An 18,657-nucleotide genomic window follows, 5' to 3' on the forward strand; every position below is an offset into this window, starting at 1 on the left:
TGCTGCATCGGAAGTCCGAGGATCCAGGAGAATAAAAGACGGGCGAGCTCAACATTCACGGCAGCTTGTCTTGGATTTGCAGCTTGCCATATTGGGTCTTCGAAGGGTTATTTGTTGTTTGATTGAGGCTCTTGTTGACTACCTGGGAACTGGGCAAGGGTTTGTTAGGGGTTATCGAACACCGACACGCAGCTATACCTCTGTTAAAAACATTAGTCGCAGGGGTGCTGTTCCACTCATGTATTTTGGGAGCTTCTCATTTGGTTATATTAATTTCTTTGATTTGGACAGCACCCAATGGTCCTTATCCTTTTTGTAGTTTTGCCTCCTCTGTTTGTGTTACATTGATTACCCCAAGCTCCGGGCTAAATAAACTACTTCCACTTAACCAAAGACATCTGGTTTTGATGTTGCCACCCCTTCCCCTAGCGGGGGACGTAACAGATACATAGATTTGCGTGTCATCAGCATAGCAATGATGGTCAATATTGTTATTTTGCATGATTTGCCCTAGTGGGAGCATGTAGATGTTGAATAAAGAGGGTCCTAAGATCGAACCTTGTGGGACTCCACATGTCACGTTGGTTGATTCTGATACAAAGTCGCCAATGGAAACAAAGTAGTTCCTATTTTGTAGGTAGGACCTGAACCAATTTAAGACTGTGCCTGAAAGCCCCACCCAGTTTTCTAACCTGTCCAGAAGTAATGTATGGTCTACAGTGTCGAATGCAGCACTGAGGTCAAGTAGCATTAGTATTGAGGTTTTGCCAGAGTCTGTGTTAAGACTGATGTCGTTTACAACTTTAATAAGGTCTCAGTGCTGTGCAGGGGTCGAAATCCTGATTGGAAGGTGTCATAGCAACCAGTTGATGCCAGGAAGTGAATAAGTTGCTGGAGGACAACTTTCTCAAAGATTTTACTCATGAAGGGGAGATTTGATATTGGTCTGTAGTTGTTAATAATAGAGGCATCTAGGCTCCGCTTTTTTAAAAGGGGTTTAATAACTGCAGTTTTCAAAGCTTTTGGGAAATTGCCTGACTGGAGGGAGTTGTTAACTATCGGCAATATGTCTACTGCTAGGCAGTCGAAAACATTCTTAAAGAGGTTGGAAGGTAAAGTATCAAGGCAACAGGTGGATGTCACAGTTTTCACAAGATTTTGAGAGTCTATAATATTAAAGCATGCCATCCTTGCCAGGTTACTGTTGCCTGAACAGGGTGGTAGTCCAACATTTTTGTTTGAAGTGGAGATATTGATAGCGCATCTGATGCCTTCAATTTTATCAGTATAAAAAGCTGCAAACTCATTGCGTTTCTGCTTGGAATGGAGATCAGGTGGAATTTGTGTTGGGGGGTTGGTCAGTCTGTCAACAGCTTTAAACAGGGTTTTTGCATTATTAGTGTTGGTTTTTAATGATATTGGAGAAAAATGTTTCTCTAGCATTTTTTAAGTCTAAATTGTAGGCACTCTCTTTATAGATATCATGGTGATTATGAAGTTTTGTTTTACGCCAGATGCGTTCAACCTTCCTGCATTCTTTTTTCTGTGCTGTTACAGAAGCAGCTTTTCTCCAGAGTGCCTTTTGCTTTCCAGAAATCGTTTTAACCTTATATGGTGCAATGACATCTATGACTTTTAAAATTTAAAATTAAAAATATATTAAAGTTTTCTACAAGATCATCAGCAGAACATGGGTTGAGAGGTGGTAGCAAGGAGATAGCCTTTTTAAAAAGTACATTAGAATCTTCATTGATATACCGTTTTTGGACAGTATTTGAATTTGTCTGTATGTCGGGAATAAAAGATATGTTGAAGAAAACACAAAAGTGGTCAGACAAGGAAGGATCAGTCACAGAGAGATCAGAAACATTGAGGCCCTTTGTGATAACCAGGTCTAGAGTGTGCCCCTTACAATTAGTAGCCTCTTTCACATGTTGAGACAGTTCAAATGTGTCAAACGGTTAAAAGTTTTTTTTTTTTCATTTAAATCATCAGTATGAAAATTGAGGTCACCAGTTATAACTAGACAGTCAAATTCTGTGGAGATGCTAGACAATAATTCTGTGAAGTCATAGAAAAAAATTGCAGAATGTGTGGATGGCCTGTAAATAATTAATAGGAGAACTCTGGGGGAGCATTTCAATACAGCACTAAGGTATTCGAATGATGGAAAATCACCAAATAACATCTGTTTCCCCTGAAATACATTTTTAAATACAGCAGCAACCCCTCCACCTCTTTTTCCAGATCTACATGCATCAAAAAAGTTATAGTTGGGAGGAGCTGTCTCTATCAGAACGGTTGCAATGTTATTTTGTTCCAGCCATGTTTCAGTTAAAAACATAAAATGCAGTTTAGAAGTGGTAATAAAATCATTAACTAAAAATTATTTGTTATTAAGAGACCTCACATTAAGTAGAGCCATCCTGATGGTGTTGTTGATAGGCTTTAAGGTTGTTTTTGGTTTGGAGGCAATAGATATGAGATTTGTGAGGTTAGCAGTGTGTCTGAGTTTCCCTTTGTTTACTCTCTTAGTGGTTACAGCGTGAATGCAAAAGTTGCCCTGTTTTGACGTAGGCAATCTTGGGTTCACGGGATTATGTGAAACTTCCTTTATACTGTGTCTACGGCTGAACCCTTTTTTGTCTCAGTAATACTCAGGACTACTATCAGTACAGGGGGGGGGCTGGGGCGCCATCCTCTTGGGTGTTATCAGCCTGTGGCCATGATGTGGCGATGCTATCATTGACACAGATGCAAGTTTGATGCCAACATATTCCAGTTTCTTAAATTCAGCTGGAAAATCGCAAAGGGAGGAGACATTGGGGCTGGAGTTGTTGTTGTGGCTATGGGAGAGATGAGGCTGGACGTCATCGTCGATGGGGGAATGCAGAGGAGGGGGGTGGCCGTTCCTCGCCAAGCCAGCATCAGCGATTGGGGAAGGCACAGTGTTGATGGCGTCGGGCGGGCTGTTGTCTCTCTTCAAGGTCTGTGGGCTGTCTGCTATCTGTGTGTCAGATAGTGGCAGAGTAGATGTGTGGGGGAGGCTGTAGTCTCGCTTCTTCTCAACCTGTGCTCTGACTGTGGCCTGTGCGTCAGACCATGGAGATTTGTGGGAAAGCGAGAAGAGAAGATTGTCCCTTAACAGTTTTGAGCCTAACCTGTTTGGGTGTAGGCCATCTGCTCTGAAAAGATATTTGCACCCCCAGAATAAGTTGAAATTGTCAATAAAGCCCCTTCCTCTTTCATTGCAGACTCTGGAAAGCCATGTATTCAGTGCAAGTAGATGACTGAATCGGTTTATTCCCCTGTCAACTGCTGGTATGGGTCCACTGATGAATGACTTGATGTGTATTTTGTCCAGTGTATCCAATAGATCAGTGTAATCCCTCTTCAGAAGTTCTGACTGTTCTCTTTGAATATCATTAAATCCTGCATGCACAATAATCTGTGAGATTTTGGGGTTTTCCAATATGATTGTGGCTTGTTTCTGGTTGATATCACTAACTATTCCATATGGGAAGTTGCATGTTTTGATCTTCTTACCGGTTATATCCTTGATGGTTGAGTCTCCTAGAATCAAAGTGTCCGGTTCATCTGCTTTCTGTGAGATGGGCCCTTGTTGGCTTGAGGTGACGGTGGCAGACGCATACGCAGCCCGCCTCCGTGGCGACTGGTTCTTGTTCCGTCTCTGTCCGCAATGTCCGTCCGGACGCATCTCGGGGCTCAAGGGTGCATGGGTGGCAGGCAAGTTCGTGGACTCTTGAAGTGGCAGGAACCGGTTCTTCAGTGGCAGGGTTAATTTCAGTGACGGGCTAATCCGGCTGATACATGCAACTTTAGCTTTGGGTAGCTTAGCATTTGGTGTTGAGTGAACTTGTTGATTCACTTTGGTATGTTGTTTTGGCTTAGCGCCGACTCTGTGCTAGTCAGACGCAGCTGGAACTGTCTCTCTCTTGTCCAGCTTCGGGAAGGATACAGTGTAGCTCTGATCATCTTGTTGTGTATTTGTCTGAGTTAGCTCAGCAAACTCACCCATCGGCACTGTATCCTGGAGGAGTCCTTTGCTGCTAGTCTCGTTTCAAATAAAGCCACTGTCTGTTGCAGTTTGGTGCAGTCTATGCATTTCCTAGTCTCCGTGCCTGAGATATACAGAGGCATGTTGGCGATAGGAAAGTCCAAGGCTTTTTCTGCGGTCTGATCCGGGAGTCAGAAAAAGTGCCAAAATGTATTGTTGAATCGAGCGATGGAGGACGACGGAAACAAACTATATATTGTTAAGTATTATGATCATGAAATAGAATAAAATAAAGTAGATCTGAACGATGAATTAAGTAGTTTTTTCCAATTTCTAGCGGAGCTTCGGGAAACATGACCTCTCTCTCTGCTGCCTCTTATCTCCAGCTCTGTAGCGGCAGAGCTGGTAGGCCTACGCTATGGCAGCTAAGTACCACGGAGCGCTCCCTCCGCGCTCCCAACATTCCAGCAGTACGTTGACATTCCAACCAGAGGAACCAACATATTGGTTCCAGAACAACCAATGTATTGTTGTTCTGTCTTGTCCCTTTGTTCTGTTCTATGTTCTATTTGTTATGCTCCAGCCTGCATGGAGAATACCATTCAAAATTCCTAGTACCTGTGTACATGGCGAAATAAAGAAATTGAATTGAATTGAATTGAATTGGAATTATGCTACGGAAACATCACCGACGCCTTCAGGACAAATTCATATCCACCGCCCGGACTCGCAGACCACAACGTCATCTGTTTATTTCCGCTGTACAAACAAGTACTGAAACGTCTCTAACCACAGTCCTACAGCGCCCCACAATGGTCAGAGGACTCCATCGCACAACTCCAAGGTTCCCTGGCATGCACTTACTGGAACGTACGTTCAACAGAGATTTGAACACCAAAGTGACAGCCATATCCGACTACATCCACTTCTGCATACATACCACCATACCTGTGAAAGCAATAAAAAAATACCCAAACTCCAAATTACCTCTGAATTAAAAAAAAGCCTGAGAGAAGCACACAGCCTTCAGGGTTAGCCTCAAGGACACAGCTGGTCTCAGATCTGCAAACCGCAACATAAAAAATAAAATCTGCATGGCCAAAATTCAGTTCAAACACAAACTTGAGCACAAGTTTAGCAACATGAACACTAAAGACGCCTTTCAGATTGTAAAAACACTCGCTGGATACAAACCCTCTCACAGCACACACCACAGATGCTCTCCCCACTGATCTAAACACATTTTTCAACCGGTTTGACTCACAGGATTACACAGACGAATGCATTAAGGCACAGCAGGCTCTCCCCCCAATAGATCCCAATGAGCCTGTCCCCTTCACAGTGGAGGAAGTCTGCCACCAGCTCAGCCGATGTAACCCATCCAAGGCCCCAGGACCCGACGGCATCCCAGCAAGGGTGCTGAAGACCTGTGCCACTGAGCTGGCTCCAATTGCCCACTCCCTCTTCTGTGAATCCTACCTGCCTGCCACAATACCCCTCCTCTGGAAGAGCACAACTATAATCCCGGTACCCAAGAAACCACGACCCACCGAACTAAATCATTACCGCCCCATTGCCCTCACACCCATAATCATCATAATTTTGAATTTCCCTGAAGGAGCATTCCCAAGGGATCAATAAAGTGTCTATCTATCTATCTATCTATCTATCTATCTATCTATCTATCTATCTATCTATCTATCTATCTATCTATCTATCTATCTATCATGAAATGCCTGGAAAAACTGCTGCTCAAAACCATCCTTCCATTTGTCAAACCTCATCTGGACCCCCTTCAATTTGCATACAGGGAAAAAAGGGGCACAGAGGACGCTGTCGCCTGCCTGCTGCATCTTGTCCTCCAGCACCTAGACTCCCCAGGCAATTTCGCCAGGATCCTATTTGTCCTGGCGACAAATAGGATCAAAATTGTCCTCCGCCTTCAACACCATCCAAAGAGACCTGCTCATCCAGAAGCTTCATCACCTCAACACTCCACCCATCCTGATCCACCTCCTGCACAAATTCCTCAGTGACAGACAGCAACCTGTTCGGGTAGGCACAACCACATCCCCTTCACTCACCACCAACACCGGAGCCTCTCAGGGCTCTGTGCTTAGCCCATTCTCTTACAATGACTGCACCAGCCCCTCCCACACCACCACCTGCCTCAAATACTCAGACGACACTGCCATCCTAGCTCTTCTGTCAGACACTAACTCCGTATTGGATTACCACAACACTGTCACACACTTCTCTAAATGGTGCACACATAACCACCTGCATCTCAATATATCCAAAACAAAAGAATAACAATAGGTACTCCATCATCCCAGCCTCCCATTCTCATCATCAACGACACAGTAGAAACAGTTGACAGCTTTAAATACCTCGGACTCACAATAGACAATAAACTCTCTTTCAACCAGCACACAACGGACATTAAAAAAAGGAGCCATCAAAGACTGTATGCCAACCGTAAACTTAAAGGACTCTATGTTCCACCCCATCTCCTCCTACTGTTGTACCAATGCATTGTCCAGCCCATCCTGCTCTACTGTTCCACCTGCTTCTTCAACATGCTCACTGTCAAAAACAGGGTCATACTCACATGTGTCATGTCCGCCGAGACCAAGGCTTTGCACACACATTCAATCACAAGATATCTCCCTTCAATAACATTTTTCCTCACCCCTTCCTGCCGTCTGCCACAATGTCTCTCAGGGAGAGATCTCCTTTATGGCAACATGGAGCACCATTGTCATGTATCATTATCTGCTAACTTAAATGTCGTGGAACATCATCTCAACAATGCCCTCATATGGATATTCTCATTAAATCCCTGAAGACAACTTTACATATTCTTTAAGGCAGCGGTCAAATGAGGCAAGGCATTCAAATGAAACAGAAATCATCACTGATGATCCTGCCTGGGCCAGCCCTAAGAACGAATGCTCAAACAGGACCCAGTGTTCACAGGAGAGTTGGAACTCACAGAAGAATAGAGAAGAAGGAGAACGCAAGCATTGGAGATGCTGTCCTCCTTGAAGAAGCTGTTCTCCTTGATGATCACCCTCCTCATCTTCGGAATCTTGCTTACTACCCTCATCTCGTAAGTAACAATGCCAGGACACACACACACACACACACACACACACACACACACACACACACACACACACACACACACACACACACACACACACACACACACACACACACACACACACACACACACACACACACACTCTCTTTCCTCCAAGAACACCAACACTGGAGTGGGGTTTAACTTTTTATGACATTAATTGCCGGAATCCATGTTGACATCCACGACCATAATGTGTTAACAATAGGTGGACATAATCAGGGACTCATCTTTGGACAGAATTTTTCCTTTTTGGTTTGATAGATTAGGCCTACGCCCGTGACAGATTCTATTTTAAATCCACTCCAATTGAAGTTAAATGAGATTAAGAAATGGAATGACATTATCATTCATACCAAATGTACTTAATAAGCAAAAACTAAGCCAAGTGATCTTGACAGAGTCTTATTGACTCACTCAGTGTGGGTTGAATATGACCTTCGCACACCGCCGCCGCCGCATAGCGGCGCGCATTTCACGCGCGTCAAAAGCCGCCCCTAGCACCAACTCGAAGCGGCGCGACGGTCGCGCTGCAGTATAAAATCAGGAAGTCACCTGTCAATCAACCGCAACAAAGAGACGAAACGCCATGGGTGAGTAGCCTATGGTATTCTAGTTTATTCATTTTCCATCTTTTTGGCTGAATAATTTGAAAAATGTATAATCTGCGCAGTGAAAGTATGTTTTCAAGCAGCAGATCTACCAACTTTGTTTGTAGGGCACTTTATCGTCTTATTTACTCTCATTTCTTATTTATTCTATATCGTGCAATTATTCATCTACTGCATCAACCATCTCCATAAATGTAGGTCCTTCTATTAAGCCTTTTAGTATATAGTGCAGTCACCTTTTAAGGCCAATTGTTATTGTGTGTAATTATTGTATTGAGCTACTGGATGGCTTTATTGGTCCCATTCATTGGGACCCATAAAGTATCTATCCAACTATCCATCTATATAGCCTTAACATAGCCACACATTTACATGTATGCAGCCAGTAGTTATCCATTTTAATTGAACACAAGCTCTTTTACATTTTATTGAGTTTTTTTATTTCAACAGAACAATTGTTGCCAGACAGAGGGTGGCTGCCCTTCTTCTGCTGCGCCGTAGGCGGCCAAGGAGAAGACGAAGGGTTTGGGTGCACCTCATCAATGAACGGAGACAAGAACAGGGGGTATACCACAATCTGGTCCAGGAGCTCCGTCCAGATCCTGAGAGGCACCGCCAATATTTCAATTCGCCACTAGGAAGTGTGCAATGGCAGAACCGTATGTTGTAGCCTTGTAGTCATGATGACCTAAAATGTAGTTATTATCCCTCTCTGGTATAAATACTCTCTTGCACATATATATATATATATATACACACTAACCCTAACCCGGTGAGTTTAGGCCCTTATGCTACCATACACCAACAGTGCAAACAGGCCAATGGCAACCAAGCGCGCAGTCCTTCCTCCCTCACTTTAAAAGCCACCAGCCTCCACTGACACATACTGACTGAACCGGAAAAACATGTATATATGAAATTATGACTTGAAAGTGACTTGACTGTCATTCTCCAAGTATTGGCCGGCTAGACAGCAGTAACTGTTCACAGGAGAGTTGGAACTCACAGAAGAAAGAGAACGTAAGCATTGGAGATGCTGTCCTCCTTGAAGAAGCTGTTCTCCTTGATGATCACCCTCCTCATCTGCGGAACTGTGTTTACTACCCTCATCTCGTACGTCTACAACGCCAGGTCAGACACTTTGAAACACAGAGACACACACAAAAAAAAGAAGTAGTATTTATATATATATATATATATAGATAATTTTTATTTTTTTATTTCCCCCCCCCCCGTTTTTGGCGCCCCCCGCGGGTGACAGCGCCCCTAGCATTTGCCAGGGGCCGGCACTGGCTTCCAAACACCTCTGAATTTAACTGTAGAACCCTAAATTAAGGCTACCTTTTGTGTAAGCATATGCAATTATAGGGTTATGGTTAGGGTTAGTCAAATACTGCAAGTGTAATTATAGTGTCTTAATTGCGTTAAAATAAGAATGAGTTAGCATGTAATTGACGCGCTAATGTATCAAATATGCAATGATGGAAAAAAATCGTTTTTGTGGGGGTGAGGCAATGTGTGTGTGTGTGTGTATTTATGTGTGTGTGTGTGTGTGTGTGTATTTATGTGTGTGTGTGTGTGTGTTTGCCATCCAACCATGTTACTATATAAAGCTCTGAAAATTAAAGCTTTTCCTCATTATTACTGTTTCACTCCATAGCGATGTTAGACCTCCACCTCCACCTGTTCCTTTACCTCCCGCTCTGAAAATCACGAGCCCCCCTAAAGGATGTAAAGGATGCAGGTGAGAGCCCACATATCATAACAGCCTCATGCAGATATTAATCATGTAAAGAAAAGAATGCGTCAACGTGTAATTAACGCGTTAACTTACCCAGTCCTACCTTTTAAGATGTTCAAACAGATACGGGTAAAAGAGACACCATCAAATATGCCGAAAATCTGGTTTGGTCGAGGATAGGCAATGTGCAATGTGTTTGCTTATTTATGTGTGTGTGTGTGCGTGTGCGTGTGCGTGTGTTTTTCATCCCACAATGTAGCTCTGAAAATGAAAGCTTTTCCTCATTATTACTGTTTCACTCCATAGCGATGTGAGACCTTCACCTCCACCTGTTCCTTTACCTCCTGCTCTGAAAGTCCCGAGCCCCCCTAAAGGATGTAAAGGATGCAGGTGAGAGCCCACATATCATAACAGCCTCATCAGAGCCATCAGGGCCAGAAAGTGTAAAGCTCTACTCCCTCCCTCCCTATGTCCAAGCAACATTTAGAGGCTGCAATCCACAGACCTGTGATTGAAAGGCAAGATCAATACCCAAACCAAGCAGGGAAGAGATTCTTTAATTTGTCAGTAAATGAGCTTGCTGCAGTCTAAAATCCAAATGCATACAGAGGCTGGGGCAGTCAACCCAAAACTAATATTATCACAGCACCTTTACTCACAAGCTACAGCACATTCAGGAATGGGAATTCAATTAAATGGTAACCACTGATAGTTGGATACATTGGATTTGATACAATTATTAATTTGTTAAAGATCCCATGCCATGCTATTTATGGATGCTTTAATATAGGTATTAGTTGGCTACAAACACAGTATTCAAAGACGTCCCCGAAATTCAGCCGTGGTGCAGAGTTACAGCCACTCCAAACCAGTCGCACATTGAGCTTCCCCCAAACGCGCTGTTTCGGTGGGCGTGTCAAGGCAGGTCAAGGAGGGGGGTGGGGGTGTGGCCCTGAGCAGCTTGTAGCCACAGTACAATGCGCTCTGGTTACGGTGGGCGTGTCAAGGCAGGTCAAGGAGGGGGGTGGGGGTGTGGCCCTGAGCAGCTTGTAGCCACAGTACCATGCGCTCGCCGCTCTGTTGACGGCGGATGTATCGCAATGGCTCGTAGAAACCCATATTATACATAGATATCTATATAATATAATATAATATATGATGTATATTATCACCTGGCCCTGCATGCGCTCTGTTTACGGTGGATGTATCGCAATGGCTCTTATAAACCCATATTATACATATCTATATCATATAATATATATTATCACCTGGCCCTGAGCAACTTGTAGCCACGGTACCATGCGCTCTGTTTACGGTGGATGTATCGCAATGGCTCTTAGAAACCCATTTTATACATAGATATCTATATCATAATATATATTATCACGGCCAAAAGCTGTGTGACGATCAAACGACCGCGTCTTCTTCAGATTGATGTGGAAGTGGAAGAACCAGAGACGTCGGAGAACCCGACGAAGTCCTTTGCGATTCATTATCGTCTGCACACAGGTTTTGGCCGTGATAATATGTATTATTTGATATAGATATCTATGTATTATATGATATTATTTAGATGTAGAGCCCCAGGACTGTAACGCTGCTGGAGTTGTTATTAGGATCTAAACAACACGTCGGACTCTCGTCTCTGGTATTTCTACAACGAGACTCGTAGTGGGGGTTATCTCAGCCATGGTTGAGAATGAATTGGGGGAAAGGAACTTTGGCTTTGACTCCCTGAAGTACACGAACCACGACATGGAGGAGAAGGGGATTGTTGGCCGCGAATGTATCCCGCTTGAGCCCTGCTTCCCGCCGCCTCGGCAGCGGTCAGCGCTAATCACCGCCTCCTGAAGCGGTGGTCCATCGGCAGCGAGGCTCCGGCGGGAGACGACCGCGGTCAACAATCCCTTTCTCCTCCATGTTGTGGTTCATGCCTACTTCAGGGAGTCAAAGCCATTGTTCCTTTCCCCCAATTCATTCTCAACCATGGCTGAGATAACCCCCACTACGAGTCTCGTTGTAGAAATACCAGAGACGAGAGTCCGACGTGTTATGCGCCATCACACCAACAGCAGAACGGTTATCCAAATAACAAGGAAGTGTACAACACTTGCGTTACAGTCCTGGAGCTCTATATCTAAATAATATCATATAATACATAGATATCTATATCAAATAATACATATTATCACGGCCAAAAGCTGTGTGCACGTCCAGACGATATAATGAATCACAAAGGACTTCGTCGGGTTCTCCGACGTCTCTGGTTCTTCCACTTCCACATCAATCTGTAGTAGACAGAACCGCGCGCTGCCTGCTGCCTGCTGCCGGCGCAAGGCACCACCGCCCGGCTGCCCGCTGCCGGGCGGTGGTGCTTCGCGGCGGTGGTGCCTCGCGCCGCGGCAACCGGTGGCAGGCAGCATGTCGCAGTTCATGTACTTCGATGTTGTTCTGCCATTGCATTCAAAATTCTGTAACTAGCCTGTTGCTACGAACTAAGCAACTACCATACACGTATTAGCATTTAGCACTAGCTCAATCACGACTCCTTCAGAATTCTTGTGGGTGGTTACGAACCAACCAAGTGGGCAGGGCCATGAATAATAGTTTGACAACGCTACGTCACAGTGTCACCTTATCCAGATTGGCTCATTTCTTCTGCCTTTTTCCTTTCATTGCCTATTGCATTCAGCAGACACACTGCATAGATTTCAAACTTACCACAGCTCACAAACTTATTCAGACCTATGTTATTTAACAAACAACAGGAAAAATGTGATTTTAATGGCATGGGCTCTTTAAAGATCCCATGCCATGCTATTTATGGATGCTTTAATATAGGTATTAGTTGGCTACAAACACAGTATTCAAAGACGTCCCCGAAATTCAGCCGTGGTGCAGAGTTACAGCCACTCCAAACCAGTCGCACATTGAGCTTCCCCCAAACGCGCTGTTTCGGTGGGTGTGTCAAGGCAGGTCAAGGAGGGAGGTGGGGGTGTGGCCCTGAGCAGCTTGTAGCCACAGTACAATGCGCTCTGGTTACGGTGGGCGTGTCAAGGCAGGTCAAGGAGGGGGGTGGGGGTGTGGCCCTGAGCAGCTTGTAGCCACAGTACCATGCGCTCGCCGCTCTGTTGACGGTGGATGTATCGCAATGGCTCGTAGAAACCCATATTATACATAGATATCTATATAATATAATATAATATATGATGTATATTATCACCTGGCCCTGCATGCGCTCTGTTTACGGTGGATGTATCCCAATGGCTCTTATAAACCCATATTATACATATCTATATCATATAATATATATTATCACCTGGCCCTGAGCAGCTTGTAGCCACGGTACCATGCGCTCTGTTTACGGTGGATGTATCGCAATGGCTCTTAGAAACCCATTTTAGACATAGATATCTACATCATAATATATATTATCACGGCCAAAAGCTGTGTGAGCCTCCAGACGATCAAACGACCGCGTCTTCTTCAGATTGATGTGGAAGTGGAAGAACCAGAGACGTCGGAGAACCCGACGAAGTCCTTTGCGATTCATTATCGTCTGCACAAAGGTTTTGGCCGTGATAATATGTATTATTTGATATAGATATCTATGTATTATATGATATTATTTAGATGTAGAGCCCCAGGACTGTAACACTGCTGGAGTTGTTATTAGGATCTAAACAACACGTCGGACTCTTGTCTCTGGTATTTCTACAACGAGACTCGTAGTGGGGGTTATCTCAGCCATGGTTGAGAATGAATTGGGGGAAAGGAACTTTGGCTTTGACTCCCTGAAGTACATGAACCACGACATGGAGGAGAAGGGGATTGTTGGCCGCGAATGTATCCCGCTTGAGCCCTGCTTCCCGCCGCCTCGGCAGCGGTCAGCGCTAATCACCGCCTCCTGAAGCGGTGGTCCATCGGCAGCGAGGCTCCGGCGGGAGACGACCGCGGTCAACAATCCCTTTCTCCTCCATGTTGTGGTTCATGCCTACTTCAGGGAGTCAAAGCCATTGTTCCTTTCCCCCAATTCATTCTCAACCATGGCTGAGATAACCCCCACTACGAGTCTCGTTGTAGAAATACCAGAGACGAGAGTCCGACGTGTTATGCGCCATCACACCAACAGCAGAACGGTTATCCAAATAACAAGGAAGTGTACAACACTTGCGTTACAGTCCTGGAGCTCTATATCTAAATAATATCATATAATACATAGATATCTATATCAAATAATACATATTATCACGGCCAAAAGCTGTGTGCACGTCCAGACGATATAATGAATCACAAAGGACTTCGTCGGGTTCTCCGACGTCTCTGGTTCTTCCACTTCCACATCAATCTGTAGTAGACAGAACCGCGCGCTGCCTGCTGCCTGCTGCCGGCGCAAGGCACCACCGCCCGGCTGCCCGCTGCCGGGCGGTGGTGCTTCGCGGCTGTGGTGCCGCCTCGCGCCGCGGCAACCGGCGGCAGGCAGCATGTCGCAGTTCATGTACTTCGATGTTGTTCTGCCATTGCATTCAAAATTCTGTAACTAGCCTGTTACTACGAACTAAGCAACTACCATACACGTATTAGCATTTAGCACTAGCTCAATCACGACTCCTTCAGAATTCTTGTGGGTGGTTACGAACCAACCAAGTGGGCAGGGCCATGAATAATAGTTTGACAACGCTACGTCACAGTGTCACCTTATCCAGATTGGCTCATTTCTTCTGCCTTTTTCCTTTCATTGCCTATTGCATTCAGCAGACACACTGCATAGATTTCAAACTTACCACAGCTCACAAACTTATTCAGACCTATGTTATTTAACAAACAACAGGAAAAATGTGATTTTAATGGCATGGGCTCTTTAAATGTGCCAAATATGAGTCAATATAAACTTGGTGTCAGTGACTCTTGGAAGGATACAGCATCGAAAACAGTTCTTATTTAATGTTTTTCATGCCTAATTCTCCTTTAGCTGAAGTCTTTATTAAATGTTGTTTTTATTTTAGTTGATTTTGTTTAAGACAGTGAAATACGAGATATATATTCCAGTCAGCAACGTTTCCTTACACCTCTGACCTCAACTGTAGAACCCTAAATTAAGGCAGACCTTTAAACATGTTAACAGATACTGACTATTCGGGTAGAACAGATATAAATAAAAAATGCAAATATGAAAAAAATGGTTTTGGTGATGGTTATGCAATGTGTGTGTTTATTTATATGCGTGTGTGTGTGTGTGTGTGTGTGTGTGTGTGTGTGTGTGTGTGTGTGTGTGTGTGTGTGTGTGTGTGTGTCTGTGTTTGTCATCCAACCATGTTACAATATAAAGCTCTGAAAATGAAAGCTTTTCCTCATTATTACTGTTTCACTCCATAGCGATGTTAGACCTTCACCTCCACCTGTTCCTTTACCTCCCTCTCTGAAAATCCCGAGCCCCCCTAAAGGATGTAAAGGATGCAGGTGAGAGCCCACATATCATAACAGCCTCATTCAGAGCCATCAGGGCCAGAAAGTGTAAAGCTCTACTCCCTCCGTATGTCCAAGCACCATTTAGAGGCTGCAATCCACAGACCTGTGATTGAAAGGCAAGATCAATACCCAAACCAAGCAGGGAAGAGATTCTTTAATTTGTCAGTAAATGAGCTTGCTGCAGTCTAAAATCCAAAAACATACAGAGGCTGGGGCAGTCAACCCAAAACTAATATTATCACAGCACATTTACTCACAAGCTACAGCACATTCATGAATGGGAATTTACTGTAAGATACTTAGGACTTGTGGATTTGATCAAATGTGCCAAATATGAGTCAATATAATCAGTGACTCTAAGTGACTCTTGGAAGGATACAGCATAGGAAACACTTCTTGTTTAATAGTCTTCATGCCTAATTCTCCTTTAGCTGAAGTCACATGTTACTTTTATTGCAGTTTATTTTGATATTTGGTGTCAGTAGCGTGCTTAGACCCTACATTTCAGTGAGGCAGGAACTACATGTCAACAGACCAAAAGTTGGAAAGCCTACAGAAACTATAGATAGTTAATGTGACAATCACATGTCAACGACAGCTGCAGGTTTTGTTCGTCGAATTTAATTTATCAGGGAAAAATTGCACATTGTAAATCAACTACCGACCTACAACAACAACTCAAACTGGCGCACGACTTTATCGTCATTGTTCTCAGACACGCCCTCTGTTCGCTGAATAAGGGGCCACAAAGAAAACCAAATTACATACAGCAGGTCCAGGCCTAGTACTGAAGGGAAATTCAAATTGAGCGGAAGTACTTAGGCGGGCGAAGCCAGGCTACCAATGTACTGCTTGATCTGCAGTAAATGCTTTGCAACTGAGGTATGCCCCCTATACAATACAACCAATTCACTCTACACCTGTAATCTTGTTTTTATGTGAAAATCCGCATAGCCTGTCGTTGCCGCAAAGGATACAAATTCCATTGGGTTGAACTTCAAGTTGGATAGATATAGTTTATAATGCAAACCTAGATTTTACTTTCCAGGACATTTTTTTGAATGAGCACCAAGAGTTGAACTGGGGAACTCTTTAGCTGCCGTGAAATGCTGTACTACGGAGCTGCTCCTAGCCAAAACAGCTAGTAATTCTTTCAGAATCTGAACCCTTGGGTATCATTTCTAGGATGTCACTTTCTCTGCCGCTGAGCTATATCCACGTATTTTCTGCCCATTGTCGTTACTTTCGATAGCTCTTATTTTATTTAATTACTTCATTAAAATATCTTTGAAGAAGAACAAACACTTTTTTTAATGATGGGATTGTTAAGGGACAGGACGGAGGGACCCAAACGCTTGACACAGGGAGGCGGAGACGGAGTGAAAGGAAGTGGGGTTTGTTGGGGCAGGGGTAAATGACAAGCCGGGGCTAAGCAAGCGATGGTCGGACAGGCAAGGGTTTGTTAACCGGCAGACAGGCAGACAAGGGTTCAGCGACAGGCGGTCAGTCAGGCAGGCAAGGGTTCAGCAACAGGTGGGTAGTCAGGCAGGCAAGGGTTCAGCGACAGGCGGTCAGTCAGGCAGGCGAGGGCTCGGCAACAACAGGTAAGCAGGGTGACGGACGGAGAACTAAAGGAGAGGGAGGAGGGTTACCAGCGAACAGGGAGAACGAGCAGATCTTTGTATAACGCTGGTTGGACCGATATAACTGGGAAGTAGTAAATGACCAACTGGCGCCGGCTGAATGGAGATCCAAGGCTGAAGTAGGGAGTGGAGATTGCGGATTGATAGCAGGTGCGTAGGGAGAATAAGGGGCCAGTGGCGTCAAGCGACCACTAGATGGAGGTATTGGACCGTGTAGCAGGAGGCGGCGTGACAGTGATATAATGCCAAAATGGAGTCCATACATTAAATCCATGACGTATATTTAAGCTCTGTTATTTTTGTAATGTCTGTTTGTGAGTAGAGGAATCCATTCTCAACCAAAACCTGGGATACCTGCTCTGTGGTTGGCAATGGAGGGATTTTGTCCAACAGCACCTGTGGAGAGATGATAGATTCAGCCCAGTTCGTCATCAGGTAGATACTACCAGACTACCTCCTTCCACATTGTGAAGTTGTTATTGTGCTGAATCCCTCAGAATGCACAATGTTCCTTATGCATTATGAGAGTGTGGACTTTCTCCCGATGCAAGTGTAACCTACCTCCTGTGGAGAACAGCTTCCTCAAGGATGTAGGCAACAAGACGAACCTTGTGACGGCTAATCCAAGCATCTTTCATCAGAAGTAATGGCTACTGCATTGTGTACCAACAACAATATGACTTTGACCCAGTGAGGGCTGATATGTTTCATTTATTTCTCTAACAACCAACCCTCTCCTCACCCTCAGATTTAGGGGTCTACAGGAGCGCAGACGTCCCTTCATGGAGAGCATGCGTCGCTACAATGACTCTCTGATGCTCCTGCCGGCGTTCTCATATTCCATGAACACTGCAGTGTCCCTGCGTGCGCTCTACACCATCGAGGACTTTGAGAGCCCAATCAGGCCGGTGTTCCTCAACCCAGAGTACCTTCTGAACCTGCACAGCTTCTGGAGCTCCAAGGGCCTGAATAAGCGTCTGAGCTCTGGCTTGATGGTGGCCAGCCTGGCGCTGGAACTTTGCACCAATGTACACCTATATGGGTTCTGGCCCTTTGACCAACACCCGCTATTACAGCAGCCCCTCAACAACCACTACTATGACAACGTACCGAGTAAGAATGTTCATGCAATGCCTGCCGAGTTTGACCATTTGTTGAGGTTACATGAGCAGGGTGTACTGAAAATACACCTGGGGGAGTGTCGGCCGTCCAGCCGGTAGGCAGCCCTGCATCTTCTCAAAGATGTCAATATGTGTTTTGACAACAGTCAAACATAATAAGCTCAACTGAGAATGCACTGTACTGAACATGCACTGTTTGCACTGATATCATACAAAAATAGCATTCTGTCTTTTAATATTATGCATAATAATGTTTTTTAACTACAACTAAATTGATATTTTTTCTTAGATTTAGATTTGGTAAATGGGCCACATGTACAAAATGTCGTTTTCTTAACTGAACTTTTTATGAGGATCTCAACAACGCCAATTGGTCAATCACCAGTAGAAAAATAGAAAATGTAATAAATGTATATTTTCAAAACACAAATGTTTCATGCATTTTTTTATGTAAAACATTCAGTTTTATCTCCTGTATGAAAGGAAACATTTTGGTTAACTATTATTATTAGAAATTAGGAAAAAGAAATGATGAGAAAAATCTCATAAATTTTCTGAAATCTATCTTGAGCTGAAGCAATTGCCAAAAAACATAGCGGCCAAGGAAATACAATCAGCAAGGACCCAAATTGACTGGTCATCAATTTCCACAATTACACCGCCACCTAGACATACCCAAACTGTTTAACCCGTCTCAATGTCTCCGCCTCAAAGGATCTAGGACTCCAAAGGCTGCTACAATATTTAGCATTTTGTAACAACTGCCAGTATCTATATTCAGTACAATAACAATGTCACCATGTGGAAGGAAGTAGTCTGGGAGTTTCTACTTGATGACAAACTGGGCTGAATCTATCCTCTCTCTACAGGTGCTGTTGGACAAAATCCCTCCATTGCCAACAACAGAGC

The 18,657-nt window shown here is 44.2% G+C and overlaps 1 protein-coding gene across 3 annotated transcripts; it reads left to right on the forward strand.

The window, feature by feature from the left end:
* The first annotated feature begins 8,708 nt into the window (after positions 1-8,708).
* Positions 8,709-18,169, forward strand: LOC115557404 (alpha-2,8-sialyltransferase 8F). Of its 3 annotated transcripts, XM_030375207.1 has the most exons (7): positions 8,709-8,905; positions 9,435-9,518; positions 9,822-9,905; positions 14,892-14,975; positions 16,950-17,062; positions 17,178-17,270; positions 17,376-18,163. In XM_030375207.1, exons 4-7 carry the CDS (start codon positions 14,970-14,972, stop codon positions 17,845-17,847), a joined length of 684 nt encoding a protein of 227 aa, XP_030231067.1. In that variant the 5' UTR covers positions 8,709-8,905; positions 9,435-9,518; positions 9,822-9,905; positions 14,892-14,969; the 3' UTR covers positions 17,848-18,163. The 3 variants fall into 3 exon arrangements, with proteins under 3 accessions (XP_030231067.1, XP_030231057.1, XP_030231077.1); XM_030375197.1 differs by lacking the exons at positions 8,709-8,905; positions 9,435-9,518; positions 9,822-9,905; positions 14,892-14,975 and adding an exon at positions 15,733-15,866 and having other exon boundaries at positions 17,376-18,164; XM_030375217.1 differs by lacking the exons at positions 8,709-8,905; positions 9,435-9,518; positions 9,822-9,905; positions 14,892-14,975; positions 17,178-17,270 and adding an exon at positions 15,733-15,866 and having other exon boundaries at positions 17,376-18,169.
* Positions 18,170-18,657: the final 488 nt, after the last annotated feature.

Source organism: Gadus morhua, chromosome 2 (genome assembly GCF_902167405.1).
Source record: "Gadus morhua chromosome 2, gadMor3.0, whole genome shotgun sequence".
NCBI classification, from domain to species: Eukaryota; Metazoa; Chordata; class Actinopteri; order Gadiformes; family Gadidae; genus Gadus; species Gadus morhua.